Genomic DNA, 19,935 nt, shown 5'->3' on the forward strand with positions numbered 1-19,935 from the left:
TAGTCTGTTGTAAGAGAAACCCAGCACAGTTCACTCTGCCAAAGGTTGGTTGGTGGTGGCTTGGAAAACTCAAAAGCTCAAAGTTTACAGTTCAAAGTACATATATATCACCATATACTACCTGCAGACTCATGTTCTTGCAGGCATTCACAGTTGAACAGAGAAATACAATAGAATCAGTGAAAGACTACACACCTACCTACAGGAATGATGTAAATAAGGTTGAAAAGAATACAGAGAATATTTACAAGGATGTTGCCAGGTCTGGAGGATCTGAGTTCTAAGGGAAGAATGAATAGGTTAGGACCTTATTCCTTAGAATGTAGAAGATTCAGAGGAGATTTGATAGAGGTATTCAAAATTATGAGGGGTATAGATAGGGTAAAGGCAAGCAGGCTTTTTTCACTGAGTTTGGGTGGGACTACAGCCAGAGGTCATGGGTTAAGAGTGAATGGTGAAAAGTTTAAAGGGAACATGAGGGGAAAGAGGGTTGTGAGAGTGTGGAATGAGCTGCTAGCGTAAGTGGTGCATGCAAGCTTGATTTTAACATTTAAGAGAAGTTTGAATAGGTACGGTACATGGATGGCAGGGGTATGGAGGGCTACGGTACCAGTGCAGGTTGATGGGAGTAGGCAGTTTAAATGGTTTTGGCATGGACTAGATGGGCTGAAGGACCTATGCTGTACTTCTCTATAACTATATGGCAAAGACTAAAATTAACACTGTGCAAAAGAAGATAAACTATGCAGATAAACAAACAACAAATGAACAAACAAACAAACAGATAGATAAATACTACTGGGAACATGAGCTGTGGAGCCCTTGAAAGTGAGTCCATAGGTTGTGGAATTAGTTCAATGTCGAGGTGAGTGAAGAGGTCCATGCTGGTTCAGGAACCTGATGGTTGAAGATTAATAACTCAAGTTAATAATTAAGAAGAGAGCGTGGCCTGGATGGTGGGGGTCCTTGATAATGGATGCTGCTTGACAAAGGAGATGCAGTAGATGTGGTGTTCTTGTATTTTCAGAAGGCCTTTGACAAGGTGCCGCACATGAGGCTGCTTAGCAAGATAAGAGCCCATGGAATTACAGGGAAGTTCCTTGTGTGGGTGGAGCATTGGCTGGTCAGCAGAAAAGAGAGAGTGGAAATAAAGGGTTAAATCCTTTTTAATTCCAAAACTGATTGGCACAGGGGAAACACTGAGCACCACAGGCTAGTGAGAACTGGATGACCAAACATTCTTGATAATCTCAGAACTGCCGGGAACCACTCCCTAAAATCAGAAGCAACTATATTTATTTGCACGTTATGAAAATTAAGTGGGTAAGGAAACATGTCTCCCTCATCTATGCATTCCTAAAGTACATCCAAACAAGGATGATGGTTTTGTATGGATCAGATTCGCAGAACAGACAAAAAAGCACTTAGAGGTCATCTGAATACCTGGGAATGTGAATCCTTTAGCAGCAGTGGTGGTAAGTGAGGGTCACAGGATGGAGCACGGTAGCAGAGGGGCAGCTGATCTACTGGGAATAAACAAGGGGATGGGGGGGGAGCGTTAGAAGGGCGGGACAAGCATGTGATTTGAAACTGGAGGGGTGACCCCTTGCGGTTCACATAGGATTGTACAATTGCTCTGTTACCCTGGTAACCAGCAGTTATCCCTCAACTGGTGAGATGATAATCACTAGTTGTGGGTAATCACTTCTGGTTGCCCGGAGCAACAGAGGAATTGTACTGACTTGGGTGAGCTGTGGGAGGTCTCTTCCTCCAGCAGAGAAGATACAGTGAGCAGTGATAGAAATCAATTTCTTTGGTGGCAGGAGAGCTGGCAACCAGCAGTTGCCACCCAAGATAATGAGCAGGAGAGCCAGAGAAATTAACACCCTTCTATAAACTAGGCTGCTGTAACCTGAAAGCCATTGGCTTCTTGGAGAGGAAAGTCTGAATGGGGAGCTGAGGATTGTGAGTGGTTCTTTCACAGACCTCTCCCCTCAGCAACAAGTTCATAGAGCACAGAGCAGCACAGGCTCTTCGGCCCCACAACGTTGTAATGACAGTTTAACCTACTACAAGATCATGGAAGTAGGCCATTTGACCCATTAAGTCTATGCCTGCTCACAAAGCAAACTCTTTACCCCAGTAACTGCCCTGAAATTACTGGGATGGAGCTTTAGCACAATTTGCATATATGGGCTGAGAAATGGAAGATGGGAGTTTAACTCAGATAAATGTGAGGTGTTGCATTTCGGTAGGGCAAATGCAAGGAGACAGTACACTATTAAGGGCAAGAGTTGCTCAGAGTTGCTGAGCAGAGAAATCTTGGGATCAAAGTTTATAGCTCCATAAAAGTGTCTACATAGGTTGATAAGGTGGTTAAGAAGGCTTATGGAATGCTTGCTTTTATTAGTCAAGGCAATGAGTTCAAAAATCAGGAGGTTATCTAGCAGCTTAATAAAACCCTGGTTAGGCGATATCTGGAGTATCGTGTGCAGTTCTGGTCACCACACTTTAGGAAAGATGTTGAGGCTTTGGAGAGGGTGAAGAGGGTTACCAGGAAGTTGTCTGGTATAGAGGGCATGTGCTATCGTGAGAGACTGGATAAACTTGGGTTGTTTTCTCTGGAGCGCTGGAGGCCGAGGAGAGGTCAGATAGAGATTTATAAGTTTATGAGAGGGATAGGTAAAGTAGACAGAGTATCAGTTTCCCAGAGTTGAAATGTCTAATACCAGAGGGCATGCACTGAAGGTGAGAGAGGGCAGGTTCAAAGGGGATGTTAGGGGTAAGTTTTTTACTTAGAGAGTGGTGGATGCCTGGAATGTGCTGCCTGGTATGGAGGTAGAGGCAAATACATTGGAGGGCTTTAAGAGACGTTTGGATAGACACATGGGTGTGAGGGAGATGGAGGTATGGACATGGTGTAGATACGAGGGATTAGTGTTTGGGTGCTTTTGATTTGCTTTTCAGCTGGTTCCTATTCCTGTGCAGTTCTCTTCTATGTTCTATGAAATTATTCTCCCCCACATTCCGATCAGCTCTGGAACATAGAACAGCACTGCATAGTACAGGCTTGTTGGCCCACAATGTTGTGCCGACTTTTTAACCTACTCCAAGATCAATCTAACTCTTCCCTCCCCTGTATAACTCCATTTATCTATCATCCATGTGCCTATCTAAGAGTGTTTTAAATGCCCCTAATGTATCTGCCTCAGCCACCACCTTCAGCAGCACACTTGCCAAAAGATCTCAGGAGACTGCTCTGAGTGAGAGGCGAGCCTGGTTCTGTTAGAGTTGGACAGTAACCTCTCAGAAAAGAAGGGTGGGTGTCTTCGGAGCCTTCTGCGCTACTTTCAATCATCTGGCCGAGCCAAAGCACCTACCACAAGTTGGGCTTTTAAATCTCCCTGATAATCACAAAGCTGTGAGTGAGTGGGTGGGGAAAGAAGGAAATGACTATTTTTAATTTCACAACCCAAAAATACTTATCACAAGTAGGACAGATGGGTGGGCTCAAAGATGTGTTTATACCGCAGTCACAGTCACACAGCACAGAAACAAGCTCTTCATCCCACTGAATCTACGCCAACAAGTCAAGCTTCCGCGCACATTAATCAGATCCTATACACAGCAATAGACACCTCCAGTTTTAGACTCCCCCGGAAGCCACGGCTACAGTGGTTACATTTTATTAAAATTATATGATGGAGAACACTTGGTAAATGCACTCATTACACACGCGCATTTGCACTCACACACAAGCATTGCTTTGTAATGACAATGCTGTCGTGCTGAGTGCATGCACTTCAATGTCTTCCTTGGTATATTCTCATAATGGGCTCTAAACCGAGCTGATGCAATCAGGTTAGCTTTGGGGTGACTTTCCCACCATACGCTGTGGAATATTCCATTTCCTTAGTGATGGGGATGTGTAAATGTGTATATGCTGAATAAACACTTCTTGGGCTTCCAGCAGGTATCGATTATGACCAACATTTCGATGGCAAACTCTGCCATCTTCATCAGGGATAAGAAGGCACCTTGGGCACGTCTAGTCCAGTGGTGTTTATACCCCTGTAGCCCATCCCTCCTGATTGGTTAGACATCATCCAATCAGGTTTCCGTTCTCCCACCCTGTTTACAAATTCCAGCAAGACCTTTGTCTTTATTAAAATTCTTTTCATCTGGTTTTATTTCAATGGCTTCCTTTACCAGGCGGTCCCAAAACCCATTGGTGCAGTTGCAGCAGTTTTGTGCCTTTGAAGTCAATCCTATGGCCATTGCAAATACAGTGTTTTGCTACTGCCAATTTCTCTGGGCAACCTAAACGGACACATCTCCTGTGAGGGATGGACTACACGGGGTATAATTACTATGCATGTAATAAACACCCTTGACTCCAGCCATTCTTTCCTTTGGTCATAACCCACATATCTTACAGCAAAGTTAGATGGCAGGTGGCAGCAACGAGGGGCATTTAACTCACAGAAGAGTGGGATTGCAATCCCAAGTCAGGAAAGCTCCAAGGCTAAGAACGAAGTAGATGCATGGGAAACAGCAGAGACCTCAGACACTTTGTACCTGTCCAGAAGAGGAGAGATGATGCATTTAGAAAGGAACGCCAAAGCCTGCAAACGAGTCCCAAGACGCCTTCTTATCAACAAAGTGACGATATAGGGAACCATCTTCTCAAGTTCAAGAGAATGGTCTAGATATGGCAATGGCCAAAGTAGGAGTGGCCCTGACAGCTAGTGCCACAACTGATGGGTAAAGCTCTCGAAGCCTATGCTGCAATAGATAAAGAGAGGTCCAACAACAATCCTGACTTGAAGGAGGTGCTGCTGGCTAAATTTGATACCTGGGCAGGAATCTATTGCCAACACTTCTGTTCTAGTATTCTACCACCAGTGGAGTCACCCACCAGGTCGTATCATTGCCCAAGGGGGTCTCCACTGCTGATGGACTGGACCAGAGGAGAAGTCCAAGGAGGAGATTGATTAAATGGGCCATTGGTTAATGGGAGCAGCTGTTTATTTGGGACAACTGAAGAACAAAAACTAAATCAAGAAAACAGTTGGGATTCCCTTCACTTACTTGGGACAACTATGCCACTTAATTGGGGCAGGAAACTATTGCCGAACAGTTTCTAACTAGTGTCAGCTGCATGCACTTGTATGACTGTTAGACCCTACACTGTGGTTAGACTGACACTTTTAAATAGCATCAGTTGCATGTGTTTGTGTGCAAAAAGCAGTGATTTTTGTCACTGATGGTCGGTGAAAAATAAACAGCAAGACAATTTGGAACTGTTTTGCTCATCACGGTTCCAAGCATTCAGGTTTGGAGATGTCAGAACTGGCCAGGAGTGAAAATGAGATGATTTCACTACTTCCACAAGTTAGTAATTAAGAAAAATTTGAAGGTATCTACAATCTTCTTGAACGTTACAATGAAAATTAAGATTTGGAGGATGCAACACGCACAAAATGCTGGAGGAACTCAGCAGGCCAAGTAGTACCTATGGAAAAAAGTACAGTTGACGTATCAGTTGGCAGGACTCAAGCAGGGATCACAGAGGGGGAGCAGTGAGAGAGGGTTTCACTGGACTCCTGTTAAAGGGAAGATTTAAACTTCTTCAGGGTAGGCATCCTTGGAAGAGACGCCCAAAACATCGACTGTAGTTTTTTTTCCAATAGATGCTGCCCGGTCTGCTGAGCTCCTCCAGCATTTTGTATGTGTTGCTCGGATTTCCAGCATCTGCAGACTTTCTCTTGTTTGTGTAATCATCTCAACACTAGGTGTCTGTGCTCATTTTGTTCATTTACAGTCAATCATAACACTGGAAGAACACCTCCATCAATAACTATTGGGAACTAATAAGAGTTTTATAGTACTATAGGGCTATTGGTAGTGCTCTAATTTGTTTTGTATTTCATTTAAATAAATAATTTGTTAATCAGTTAAACAGTTGTTTGTCTTTTTTTATACCTTTAACTATCTCCATGAAACTTTGGCTAATTGGGGCACCTGCTTAATTGGGCCAAATTATTCTGGTCCTGAGGTTGTCCCAATCTGCAGGAATCCACTGTACATACATTTAATATTATCCAGCGACCCGGTACAAAAGTTGACCCTGTTACTTTCTGTACCGCTTCCCTTGAAACTTGGTTATTTTTTCTCCTTCATGTTCATTTATAAATCTATTTTGTGAATTGCCGACCTCATTCCATGAGATTTTTCCTTAGTTCCCATCCATGCCAATTTCAAAACGTCGCTTCAACCCATTCCAATCACTCCTGCCCACCTGTTTCAGTAACTTCTATTTCTTCTCTCACAAAGCTATTGTTCTAAGTTCTGAATGTCCTATTGTCACACAAGTCATTCTGCCAAGTTTTTAGTCAACTTGACTAATCCTCCAAGGATTACAGCTGCATGCTTGATCCCAGCCTATGAACTGTGTGGAGGTTGGGCGTTTTCCATATCACTTCCAGGTGCTCCAGTTCCTTCCCACATCCCCAAAAACCCGTGGGCCTGATTGATTAATTACTTATTGTAAGTTGCCAGTAGAACAGGGGAGGGAGAGAAGCTGGATGCAGTTGACAGGAATGGAAACTGAATAAAATGGAAAGAGTGCTGGATTAGTGTCAACGGGAGTCGAGAGTCTGGTGCTTCAATGGACCTGGTGGGTTGAAAGCCAGTTTCTGTGCAGTACAACACTACATAAATAAAAGTTTGGAGCAGAATCCATAATGATAGCAATAGCATTCATGATTTGGTGTTAGAATATTCAGCTGCAAAAGAAAATGACAATGATTAGTATAATAATAGAGGGTTACATAATGGCTCACACCTGGCGATCAGCATCCGGAGCACCAGTGAGAGCATCCTGACAAGCTGCATCTCTATCCGGTATGGGAGCAGCCGAGCATCAGACCAGAAACCCCTACAAAGGACTGTGAGAATGGCTGAGAGGATCATAGGGGTCTCCCTAACATCTATCGGGGTTACTTATCAGAGCACTGCGCCCTTAGTATTATCAAGGATCCCACTCATCCATCCATCATCTACTTTGACTTTCCGCCAACAGGCAGGAGACCTCGATATAATTCGGTCACCGAATTATAGGAAAGATGTCAACAAACTAGAGAGAGTAAAGAGGCGATTTACTAGAATGTTACCTGGGTTTCAGCACCTAAGATACAGAGAAAGGATGAACAAGTTAGGTCTTTATTCTTTGGAGCGTAGAAGGTTGAGGGAGGACTTGACAAGAGGTATTTAAAATTATGAGGGGGATAGATAGAGTTGACATGGATAGGTTTTTCCCATTGAGAGTAGGGGAGATTCAAACAAGAGGACATGAGTTGAGAGTTAAGGGGCAAAAGTTTAGGGGTAACACGAGGGGGAACTTCTTTACTCAGAGAGCGGCAGTTGTGTGGAACAAGCTTCCAGTAGAAGTGGTAGAGGCAGGTTCGATATTGTCATTTAAAGTAAAATTGGACAGGTATATGGACAGGAAAGGAATGGAGGGTTATGGGCTGAGTGCTGGTCGGTGGGACTAGGTGAGAGTAAGCGTTCGGCACGGACTAGAAGGTCCAAGATGGTCTGTTCCCATGCTGTAATTGTTATATGATTATATGATACAGATAAACAAGAATGGTCAGGATAGGAAACAGTTTCTTCCCTCAGGCCATTAAGCTTCTGAACTCCATGACGCATTGCATTTGAAGTGTCACCAGTTAATCTGTCCTGTACCCTACAATATTTAATTCATGCACTTTATTTATCTACGCATTATTCATCTGTAAATTTTATTCTTACTTTCCTAAGTTACTGTGTGTTACGTGTACTACTGTGCTTTACGGCCAGGTTCGGGAAACATTGTCTCTTTGACAGTATACGCGTATACAGTTAAAAGGCCATAAACTTGACTGATTGTAGGAAGCAATGGTCACTGGTTCCTTCTCAAGTATTATTGAAAGGCAGCAGATAGCTCTCTCCAGCCATGGGAACAGACAAGACCTTAAAGCCCTCCCACTATTGCATAACAATTGGTGAGAGACTTAAAATTCCATGTACTATTTCCTCAAGAGTTGTATGTAATCATAAAGGATTTCATGCTCATGGTAAGCATGACCAGACGATAACATGTGACAAAAATGCTGGCTTTAACGCTCTTATAAACATCTGAAGTTTATGAATAAATATTTTGATATTAAGAAAGCAGGTTGTATATTAAACTGAAAGCCAAGGATCTTCACTTCCACAGCAAGATAAAAGATTGTTCACTGGATAAAAACCTAGCACTGTGCATTAAGTGCTGCAACGGATGTCTTTCCAAGAAACCCACTTATGCTTTGTGTTAAACACAGATAACACTGAACACAGCTGGAAGGAGAGGAAATAACACTTCCCTTTTAGTGACCCTCAGCAGACAATTCCAATACTAGGTAAATATTAAGCTACTCATTGATATATATCATTTTGTTTGATGTCACTGCTCCTACATGACTATTATTTACAGGACAATCCATACTGTATTGTGCCTGAGTAAACATAAGAGACTTCCGAGGTTCAATTTTTAAGTAATTAATCAAGGTCATTCAGTTTAAACACAGGTGCCAATTCTCCGGGACGCACACACGATGCTCTTTAAAATCTAGCACGATTAGTATACTTTGCTTATCTAGTCAGATGCCAGCGGTGTTGAAATTTGATTGATAATGCTTCATGAAGTACCTTGGAGATGTTTTGCCAAAGATAAATCAAGTTCTGAATTAGGACAGGGGCAATAAAATATAGGCAAGAGCTTGCCTTCAGTTCAAGTTAGCTTTGAAATGAGGTCAATGCAAAATATTAATTGGCTGTGCCATGCAAAGGGTCTCTCAGAAAATGCAGGGATTAGCGACATGTCAGTCCATGGCCTCCTCTACTGTCATGATGAGGCCACAGTCAGGTTAGAGGAACAACACCTTATATTCCCTTTAGGTAGCCTTCAACCTGATGGCATGAACATCGATTTCTCAAACTTCCAGAAATGCTTCCCTACCACTTCACTTCACAATTCCCCGTTCCCTTTATCCTTTCTCACTTTATCATCTTCCCTGCCCATCTCCGCCCTCAGGTGCTCGTCCCCCTTTTCTTTCTTCAATGGCCTTCTGTCCTCTCCTATCGGATTCCCCTTCTCCAGCCCTGTATCTCTTTCACCAATCAACTTCCCAGCTCTTTAGTTCACCACTTCCCCCCCCAAAACTTTTCACCTATCACCTTGTGTTTCTTCCTCACTTCACCCCACCTTCTGAATCTTAACTCCTCATCTTTTTTCTCTCTAGTCTTGATGAAGGTCCTCGGTCCGAAATGTCAGCTGTACTCTTCTCCATAGATGCTGACTGGCCTGCTGAGTTCCTTCAGTATTTTGCGTGTGTTGCTTGGATTTCCAGCATCTGTAGACTTTCTCTTGTTTGTGAATGGATTAGCAAAGTTTTTTTTTCAGTACTGACTTCATGAGATACAAATGACTAATGAGAGCCTGCGATAAGACTTCAAGGACACGGCTTGTGCTGGGGGGAGCTGGGGGCTGGGAAGGACAGCCAGTGTTCTTCCAGCTCATCAGAATCAGGGCTCAAGGTTTTCAGTATGGGGCCAGACATTCAGAACACGCACAAGAGAAAATGCCATATTACACATAGAGTGGAGACTCGTTAGAATACAAGCTGTGGAGGCTCAGCTACTGAGCTTATTCAAGACTGATGGACGAATTATATATTAGACCATAAAACCATAAGATATAGGAACAGAAGTAGGCCATTCGGCCCATCAAGTCTGCTCCACCATTCAATCATGGGCTCATCCAATTCTTCCAGTCATCCCCACTCCCTTGCCTTTTCTCCATACCCTTTGATGCCCAGGCTAATCAAGAACCTATCTACCTCTGGCTTGGTAGAGGTATAGTCAATATACCCATTGACTTGGCCTCCACAGCCACTCGTGGCAACAAATTCCACAGATTTACCACCCTCTGACTAAAGTAATTTCTCCGCATCTCTGTTCTAAATGGACGTCCTTCAATCCTGAAGTCCTAGACTCCCCTACCATGGGAAATTACTTTGCCATATCGAAGCTGTTCAGGCCTTTTAACATTTGGAATGTTTCTATGAGATTCGCTCTCCTGAACTCCAGGGAATACAGCCCAAGAGCTGCCAGACGTTCTCCATACAGCAACCCTTTCATTCAGCAGTTCAGGGATATCATACAAACGTAACAGCAGAGGGCAACATAACACTTTACAATACCAGCGACCTGGGTTCAATTCCCTCCACTGCCTGCATGAAGCCTGTACGTTCTCTCCGCAACCATGTGGGTTTCCTCCGGGTGATCCAGTTTCCTCCATCAGTCCAAAGACGTACCAACCGGTTGGTAGGTTAATTGGTCATTGTAAATTGTCCTGTGATTAGGCTAGGATTAAATCGGGGGAATACTGGGTGGTGCAGCTCAAAGGACCAGAAGGGCCTATTCCGAGCTGTATCTCAATATAGAAAGAAACAGGTACCATGGCTTACTGAGACTGTGCTGACTATCAAACAGCCATTTTCACAGATTCTGCACCAGTCCCACTCTATTTTCCCCACTGCCCTCACATTCTACCATTATTGCAATGTGCAGTTGCAATGAAAGCTCAGCCATGATCTTACAGAAATGTACGAGGGCCTGAATGGCCTACTTCTGGTCTTATTGCAGGTGTTCAAATTAAAGCAAATATTGCATTTTCATTCTAAGTTCCTTTGTGTGAATCTTTTCCACAGCCAACACCAAATGAGATAGGGAGAGCATGTGAAGGGAATGTGTTTTCAAAGAATGGCTGTCCACCATCGTCACTTCCTACATCGTTGCCGGTTCTCATTCTAAAACCTAGAACTGCATGTAATACACAAAGATTTTGTTGGCAAGGAGTTGGCCTCTCGATTTTTCAAATGCCACCCATATTGTTGGAAAATGCATGATCATGCACTTTGGCAGAAGAAGTAAGTATGCAGACTATTTTCTAAATGGGGAGAAAATCCAAAAATCTGGGATGCAAAGGGACTTGGGAGATCTTGTACAGAACACCGTAAAGGTTATCTTACAGGTAGAGTTGTTGGTGAGGAAGGCAAATGCAACGTCAGCATTCATTTCAATAGGCCTAAGGCTTTATAAGGCACTGGTGAGGCCTCACCTTGAGTATCGTGAACAGTTTGGGGCTGCTAATCTAAGAAAAGATGTGCTGGTTTTGGAGAGTTTTCAGAGGAAGTTCACAAAGGAACATTTTATACAAGAGACGTTTGATGGCTCTGAGTCTGTACTCGCTGGAAATTAGAAGGTTGAGGAGGGGGATCTCATCGAAACCTTTCTAAGGCCTAGACTGAGTAGATGTGGAAAGAATGTTTCCCATGTTGGCGGAGTCTAGGACAATAGGACACAGCCTCAGGATAGAGCGGCATCCATTTAAAACAGATGTGGAGAAATTTCTTTAGTCACAGGGTCGTGTTGTGTTAGTGGAATTTCTTACCACAGTCAGCTGTGGAGGCCTGTTCACTGGGTGTATTTAAGGCAGAAATAGGTAGGTTCTTGATTGGACACAACAACAAAGGTTACAGGGAGCAGGACGGGGAATGGGGTTCGGGGGAGGGGGGGTAGGATCAGCCATGACTGAATGGCGGAGCAGACTTGATGGGCTAAATGGCCTAAATCTGCTCCTATGCCTTATAATAACAAGATACATAATGATCATCTTTAATGCCAAACAAAGCAGTGATTGATTCCTTACCATTTGAGGACAGTGAGATGTTTTCATAGGGAATGTCTCACGCTGGCTTGGCACCAACTATACAGTTGCAAGAGCACCTTACGTTGGATGATACGTTTTGAAATCCTCGCAGACCCAGTGTACACATTAGGTGGATAGCAAGCTGTTATAATAATACTATATAGAAATTACATAATATTTCAATTTTGTTAAATTTGGAGGACCTGTCCTGGGCCCTGCGCGCAAGTGCAACGACGAAGAAAGCATGGCAGCACCTCTACTTCCTTGGGAGTTTGAGAAGATTCGGTATAACACCTAAAACTTAGACGCACTTCTGAAGATTTGAGGAGGGAGAGCATACTGACTGGATGCATCACAGCCTGGTACAGAATTGCCAATACCCTTAAACGGAAAGTCCTCCAAAAAGTAATGGATGCGGCCCAGTCCATCATGGGTAAAGCCCTCCTGACCATCGAGCGTTGTGGCAGGAAAGCAGTGTCTGTCATCAGAGATCCCCCACCACCCAGGTCACGCTCTCTTCTCACTACTGCCATCAGTAAGAAGGTACAGGAGCCACAGGACTCACACCACCTGGTTTCGGAACAGTTACTACCCTCCAACCACCAGGCTCTTAAACCAAAGGGGATAACTTCACTCAAATTCACTTGCCCCAACACTGAATTGTTCCCATAACCCATGGACTCACTTTCAGGAACTCTTCACCTCTCGTTGTCAAAATCTATTACATTATTAATTTATTTTTGTACTTGCACTGTTTGTGTCTTTTGCATGCCCAAGTTGGTGCAGCCTTTCATTGATTCTAATAGGTTATATTCTATTATGTATTTATTGAGTATGTCCACAAGAAAATGAACCACAGGGTTGTATAGGGTGACATATATGTACTTGGATAATTAAATTTACTTTGAACTTTGAACTTCTTTAAAAAATATTAATATTAATAATTTTTAACAGGTTTTCTAAAATGCTTCAGTTATTTGAATCTTACTGTTAGACTTTTATTAACAGGAAAACAACAAACACGCATAAATAAGCAACAGGGCTCATCCATTTTCCTTAAAGAAATCTGTAACTATTGTTACCAATTATTAATCTCTGCTCGGAACTACCGTGGCATGCAAGAGAGTTTTCCAGAGGGTTAATCGGCAAGTTGGACATATACTTTCTGCTTGCCCTGTCCGAAAGCACTCTGCCTTGCTGTGACTGCTACATTACCACAGGGTCCTACAATCAAACTCAGCTGACTAATTAATGCCTCCCAATTTCATTTGATCTCTCTTTTGTTAATCTTACACTTGATATGGAGGGGAGGTTGTATTTCTATATTGCCCTTCAAGGCTTTAGGGCATCTCCAAGCACCTTTCAGCCAATGAAGTACCTTGGGCACACACTCCCTACTACAGTGTGAGGCGAGGGATGGTAGCTATGGGTTGATGTGGTTTAAGTTTCTCCAGTCAGCCATATTGTAGTTGCCACCAGATTTCTGTTTGAGAACACTCACCTGCATCCCAGCGTGCTTTGCAGCAGGGTGGTCAAACCCACACAGAAGAAGATGGTCCCAATCAGTTGGCTGGTAGCCCACTGGTCAAAGCCAACACACATAGCGTCCACCAGCAGGAAGGGTACGGCGATGGTGCCACTGAAGCAGGTCAGGTAGTGCTGGAAGAAAGAATGGGAAAGAGCAGACGGTCAGCCCATTCCAGAAACAGAGGCCCACCAAAGCAATTACTGCAAAGGTCAAGCAAAACGTCACTGTTTCTGCAAATCATGAACACAAGAGGTTCTGCAGATGCTCGAAATCCTGAGGAAAACGCACAAAGTGCTGGAGGAACTCAGCAGCATTGCTGGAGGGGAGTTGAGGCTTTGGGCTTGCTCCTGAGTGAGCATGCCTCAGTCCTGAAGTTATTGTAGGCTCCTGCTGCTCAACAAGAAGCAAAAATGCCAGAGTTACCTTAAGCCCAATATAAGAACAGGAAATGTAAATACTCCGGAGGTCAGGCCAGCATTTGCAAAGAGAGAAACAACATTTCAAATCGATGGCCTTTCGTCAGAACCGAGAGGGAGGTACAAATCAAATACGTATCAAGGTGCAGGATGAGGGATCAAGTGAGGTCAAATGGCACAGCCTTTAGAAATGCTGTCTCATAGTCCCAAGGACCAGAGGTTCAATCCCAACCTCTGGTACTAACTGTGCAAAGTTTGCACGCTCTCCCCACGAGTGGATGGGCTTCCTCCCAATGCTTGAGTTTCCTCCCATATTACAAAGGGATGGAGTTTGGTAGGTAATTAGCCAGTGTAAATTGCCTCAAGTGTCGATGACTTGTAGATCTGGGGAGGAGCTGTTGGGAGTGTGGGGAGAACAATGAGGGATTACTATTAGTGAGCATTTGACCTCTACACTGAGTCAATGGGCTGGAGGGTCGGTTTCTGTGCCATAGGTCTCTCTGACACAAGCACTGGCTGAGACAGTCAGGTGAACCAGGCATCAGTCATAAGAGTTGAAAAAGTTCTTTTCCCAGGGATTGGAGTTCTCAATCCAAAAGGACCAGGAAGACTCTGCCATCAAACATATTCAGGCAACCAATACATTTTTAATATTCCGAGATATGGGGTTAATGCAGCAAAGTGGCACCAAGGTAAAAGATCAGCTGGTGGAACAAGCACGATGGGCTCAATGGCCCACTTCTATTTCTAATGTTTTAGTGTTCATTGCAACGACTCACATCTCAGTTTCAGTGTTTTCATTCCTCTTTCTTCTGCAGTCAGTGTTTACACTCCGTCCATCTCGATCACCTGGTATTAACAGGGCTTCACTCCCCTCCTTCAGCCACCAGCACCAGTGTCATGCCGCCCCTCCTGTTCCCCAGCCCATCACAGACACTGCCTTTGTCCTCTGCAACCCAAAGGAGCGTTTGATTTCTAATTCCTGTGCTGGTGAAAGATCACTGACCTCACCCACTCACACTGACTCCGAGTCCTGCCTAGTTTCCTTTGGAGTCCGTTTCAGCCCCACAGCATGGTTCCTTTTCAAAGGAATATCAAACTAGGGACCTTGAAAGGCTTCTCAGCTCTTTTTGAAAACTGGTGGGTAAAGTAGTGACTGCAGGAAGACCTTGAGGAAAAGAAAGTTCCCAACAGGAAAGTAAGTAAACAAAGGCAGCACGTTAAAAAACAATAAAACCTTGTGAAAAGCCCACTCTCCACACTCCCACCTGCTACAATGTCGTGGGACTTAACCATCAAAGCAGGCTGTTCCAGTGAGAGGAAGTAAACAGCAAGGCTGCTCCACAGTCTTAGTTCAACAAAGCCCTTCAGCACCGAAATTGATTAAAGCACAGTTGCCACAAATCGCTCACTCCAAGCTTTGGAAAAACAACCACTTGCTCTACAGGTTCACAGCTTAGATCACCCACCTGAGGCCACTCAGCCCATCAACTATGTGCCAGCTCAGAGTAATCCCACTCTCCTACTAATTTTCCCTCTAATTTATTCTCCCCACTATCCTATTAACTTCAAAATTCAAAGTAAATCTACAAAGTGTCATCCCGAGATTCATTTTCTTGTGGGCATACTCAATAAATCCATTAACCATTACTGAATCAATGAAAGGCTGCACCAACAAGGCTGCACCAGTGTGCCAAAAAAAAACTGCAGATACACAAAGAAAGGAAAAAACAATAATAAGTAAATAGTCAAAAAATAGCGAGAACATGAGATGAAAAGACCTTGAAAGTGAGTCCATAGGTTGTGGGAAAAGTTCAGTGGTGAGGCAAGTGAAGTTGAGTGAAGTTATCCTCTCTGGTTCAAGAGCCTGATGGTCGAGGGATAATAACTGTTCCTGAATCTGGTGGCGTGGGTCCTGAGGCTCCTGTACTTTCTTCCTGATGGCAGCAGTGAGAATAGAGCATGTCCCGGGTGACTTCCTCCAGATTCTACCACCCAGTCACATGCCAGGGGCAACTTCCAGCAGCCAATTAACCTATCAACCTGTGTGGCTTTGTTGGGCACAGCTTTGTGGGCCGAAGGGCCTGTATTGTGCTAAATGTTTTCTATGTTTCTATCCTTAGGATTGATTAAACTGGGTGTTGGAAGTGTCTTATCTTAGGCGAGGTTGTACACTCTATAACTGCACTACGTCGCTGGTTCAATTCCCACCACTGTCTGTAAGGAGCTTGTACAGTTTTCCTGTGACCACATGGGTTTCCTCTGGGTGGTCTGGCTTCCTCCACATTCCAAAGACATACCAGTTAATCAGTTAATTGACCACATGGGTGACACAGACTCGTTGGGCTGCAAGAGTGTTACTGTGCAGTACCTCTAAATCAATACATGGGCAAACATAGCTACAATGAAAAGTCTGGATAGTAAAGGGTTAAAGGATTTTCAAAGGAATACAGGGGCTCCCAACTACCTAGCTTGCATGGTGTTGTTGGAAAGTTAATATTGTGAAGAAAACCTGCTCTTCAAGTCTAGTCTCCAAAAATTTCGCAACTCACTCTTCGTTGCACTCAACCAGAGCATGTGCCACTCTCAACAGTGTTAACAAGATCCACAATGCAACTGGCAATCAATTCTCCCTTGTCATCGAAGAGCCAGCGTTTCATCCAAGACTGACCCCTCCAAGACGGAAACTACTTTGCCATCATCAGGCACAGAGCTCTGAAACCTGATCACAGTTCATGGTTTGCCAGGCGAGGAAGGGGTGGAAACTGCACGTGGTCTCAGGATAACACTACTCATTGATTTCTAATTCATTCAGGACAAGGAAGGGCCTGTTCCTTGCCTGTTCTGTTTGATATTCTACCACGGAGAGGGCTTCCATTCGCACCAGGCAAGCTGGACAGTGAGGCAAGAATTAGAACATGTTGGAGTGGTTCCCCCTTCCTTTCCAGTCCTGAAGAAGGGTCTTGACCTGAAACGTCGACTGCTCATTCACTTCCATAGATGATGCCTGACCTGCTGAGTTCCTCCCTCACTCTGTGTATGTGCTGCTCTGGACAGTGAGGCAGACGTGTCTCATCTGCCCCATTCAGCCCACACTAGAGGAGGGAGAGAGTGGAATAAGAAAGACAGTCAGGGACATTAAGGAGTCTAAGGAACCAACCCTTCACATTCAAATACAAACAATAAAATAGGGAATGTGGGAAGCCATCAAAGGACAAGAGGTGCTGCTGAGATTCACAGCAGGTCTGTCGACTTAGTCCAAATTAGGAGCATCACTCCTCTCTGCTTTGACAAGATCTGGAACCGGTCTTCATCTCTTCTAATGCCTCAAGGCATTTACTTGCAACATTTCAGCCTTAATTTAATTTCCCTTTTCATCGTTGCCCAGGTTACTCATTTAACTAGACTGAGTCAGCGAACATGTTAATCATATGCTGTCAAGTAAGCAGCATCAACATCTCTCTCCGTCACTCTCTGCTAAACTTTGCCTCCCTCGTTCAGCCTTAATCAAGTTCTTGCTCAGCAAAAGCTTTAATTTTTGTGGAAGATGCAATTAACCTCATGAATGATATGACAATCAAACCATTGACTATACTCTTGCCCTTCTCTGCCATTCACTACTAAACCTTTTGCTGAGAGTTTGGACTTTGAGTTATTAACGAATACTTTCCCCCACTGATCAGCCAAGAGAATGGTCACTGTGACAGGAGCTCAAACATGGTGGAGTGACTTAGATGATGAACCAGGAAACTGTACGAAAGAAAACTAATCAGCTAAAGGAAATGCCACTTCCTCCCACTCTCACCCTCACACTGCCTCTCCCCCTCACTTTCCCCCTCCCTCTCCCCTCACCTTCCCTCCCTCTCTCTCCCCTCACCTTCCCTCTCTCCCCCTCACCTTCCCTCCCTCTCTCTCCTCACCTTCCCTCTCTCCCCCTCACCTTCCCTCCCTCTCCCCTTTCTCACTTTCCCCCTCCCTCTCCCCTCACCTTCCCTCCCTCTCTCTCTCCTCCTCACCTTCCCTCCCTCTCTCTCCCCTCACCTTCCCTCCCTCTCTCTCCCCTCACCTTCTCCCTTTCCTCCTCACCTTCCCTCCCTCTCTCCCCCTCACCTTCCCTCCCTCTCCCCTTTCTCACTTTCCCCCTCCCTCTCCCCTCACCTTCCCTCCCTCTCTCCTCCTCACCTTCCTTCCCTCTCTCCTCCTCACCTTCCCTCCCTCTCTCTCCCCTCACCTTCCCTCCCTCTCTCCCCCTCACCTTCCCTCCCTCTCTCCCCCTCACCTTCCCTCCCTCTCTCTCCCCTCACCTTCTCCCTTTCCTCCTCACCTTCCCTCCCTCTCTCTCCCTCACCTTCCCTCCCGCTTGCTCATCTTCCCTCCCTCTTTCTGCACTTCTCCCAGCACCGAGCCACGTCACACCACTCACAATTTCCTAAACCAACTTTCTCTCTCAACACAGACGTGAAAATCCAGAGCAACACACACAAAATGCCGGAGGAACCCAGCAAGTTAAGCAGCATCTATGGAAGGGGATAAACTGTCAACGTTTCCAGCTGAGACCCTTCGTCTGGACTGGAAAAGAAGGGGATGGAAGGTGTGGGGGGGGGGGGGGGGGAGGAGTGGCAGGTCATAGGTTAAACCAGGGAAGGTGGGTAGGTGGGGAAGGGGGAGAGTGATGAAGCTGAGAGGTGATAGACGGAAGAGACATTTCAAGCCATCCTTCATCAACACTGGAAAGGAAAGTGGCAGAGGGCAGACTGAGAAGTTGAGGGGAAGGAGTACAAGCTGGCAGGTGATTGGTGAAGTCGTGGGGGGAAGGTAGGTGGGTGGAGGAGGGGGAAGTTGAAGCATGAACCTGGGAGGTGATAGGAGGGTAAAGGTAAAGTGGGTGGAATCTGAGAGGAGAGGACAGTGGATCGTGGAGAAAAAGCAAAGCAAGAGGGGAACCAGAGGGAGGTGTTGAGCAGGTGAGGAGAAGAGAAGGGGTGGGAGGGGAACCAGAGTGGGGAATGGAAAAAGAGGGGAAGGGGAGAAATTACTGGAAGTTAGAGAAATCAACATTTGTGCCATCAGGTTGGAGGCTACCCAGACAGAATATGAGGTGTTGCTCCTCCACCTGAGTGTGGCCTCATCGTGGCAGCACCCTCTTCAAGGCTGCAGAGTCGGAAAGCAACTATATCACCAAACAAACTCTTTATCTCGTGACCCCACTCAGACGCATTTCCTGTACAAAGTGGTTTCCAGTGCAAATCACTGGCACTTCCGCTTCCAGAGGGCAAACGCACGTGCAGAGGATTTGCAACACGAGATGCTCATATTCCTCGTGAGAGCTCACTGCACACCCGTCTCAATCCCCTCACACCGTTTCACATCAGTCAATTCTTTATTCGTGGGTGATGGTCACAGTGATGCACAGTGCAACTCTCACTCACAGTCACAGAGTCAGGCACTCTCACCAAACGGTGACGTGGGCACAGAATACAGTTCTTTTCTCCACCACATTCCCCTCTGACATTGAAAAAGCCATTTCAGCCCATAGAACCTATGCCGGATCACAGGGGAAGGCCATTCTCTCACCAATTCCCTGTAACCTATTTCCATCGACTCTCCAAAGATTCCACCACTCAGCTACACAACAAATGCACTTCAGGCTGGCCAATTAATCTACTTACTCCCTTGTCTTTGGGATGCAGAAGAAAACCGAAACATCTGACAGAAACTCCCACTGTCAGCTGGAAGACAGTACAAGTCAGAATTAACCCTGGATAGCTAAAGCTTCCCTGCAAATGTTATCACTCAGATTCCAACTTGGAACATAGCTCCTCGTGAATGAGCATTGAAGAACTGACTCCTGAACTCACTGGATCAGCACTTGGGTTTGGCGAGCCCAATAAAGCCACCCTACAAATGAAGCCTTATTTACCAGGCCTCAAAGCACAGTACTCAAGCCCAGTCCAGCTCCCAATGAGCCAACGCGGGCTCCCCCTCACTCACCTGCAGACCCAGGAATACGCAGAGGTACCAGGGTGGAACATCTTCAATGGTGTATATCATGTCCATCCTCTGGGCGTCCAAAGCAGCACTGCTGTTAGAGACATCGGTCAAGGAATGCTGCCAAATAAAAGAGTGAACAGTCAACCAATCGTAATAGGCCACTACTCATATTTGTTTACAAATTTGCACAGAACATGCGCATC

At 45.0% G+C, this 19,935-nt stretch overlaps 1 protein-coding gene across 3 annotated transcripts in view; it reads right to left on the minus strand.

Annotated features, from left to right (window-relative positions):
• The window catches only part of LOC140734632 (solute carrier family 23 member 2-like), a 96,519-nt gene that overhangs the window by 42,339 nt on the left and 34,245 nt on the right, over positions 1-19,935 (minus strand). For all 3 annotated transcript variants that reach the window (XM_073058873.1, XM_073058862.1, XM_073058881.1), the window contains exons 4-5: positions 19,733-19,849; positions 13,299-13,456 (exon numbers count right to left, since the gene is read on the minus strand). In XM_073058873.1, coding sequence (XP_072914974.1) covers positions 13,299-13,456; positions 19,733-19,849 — 275 coding nt within the window. The remainder of the gene's footprint in view (positions 1-13,298; positions 13,457-19,732; positions 19,850-19,935) is intronic.

Source organism: Hemitrygon akajei, chromosome 1 (assembly GCF_048418815.1).
Source record: "Hemitrygon akajei chromosome 1, sHemAka1.3, whole genome shotgun sequence".
Classification (NCBI taxonomy): Eukaryota; Metazoa; Chordata; class Chondrichthyes; order Myliobatiformes; family Dasyatidae; genus Hemitrygon; species Hemitrygon akajei.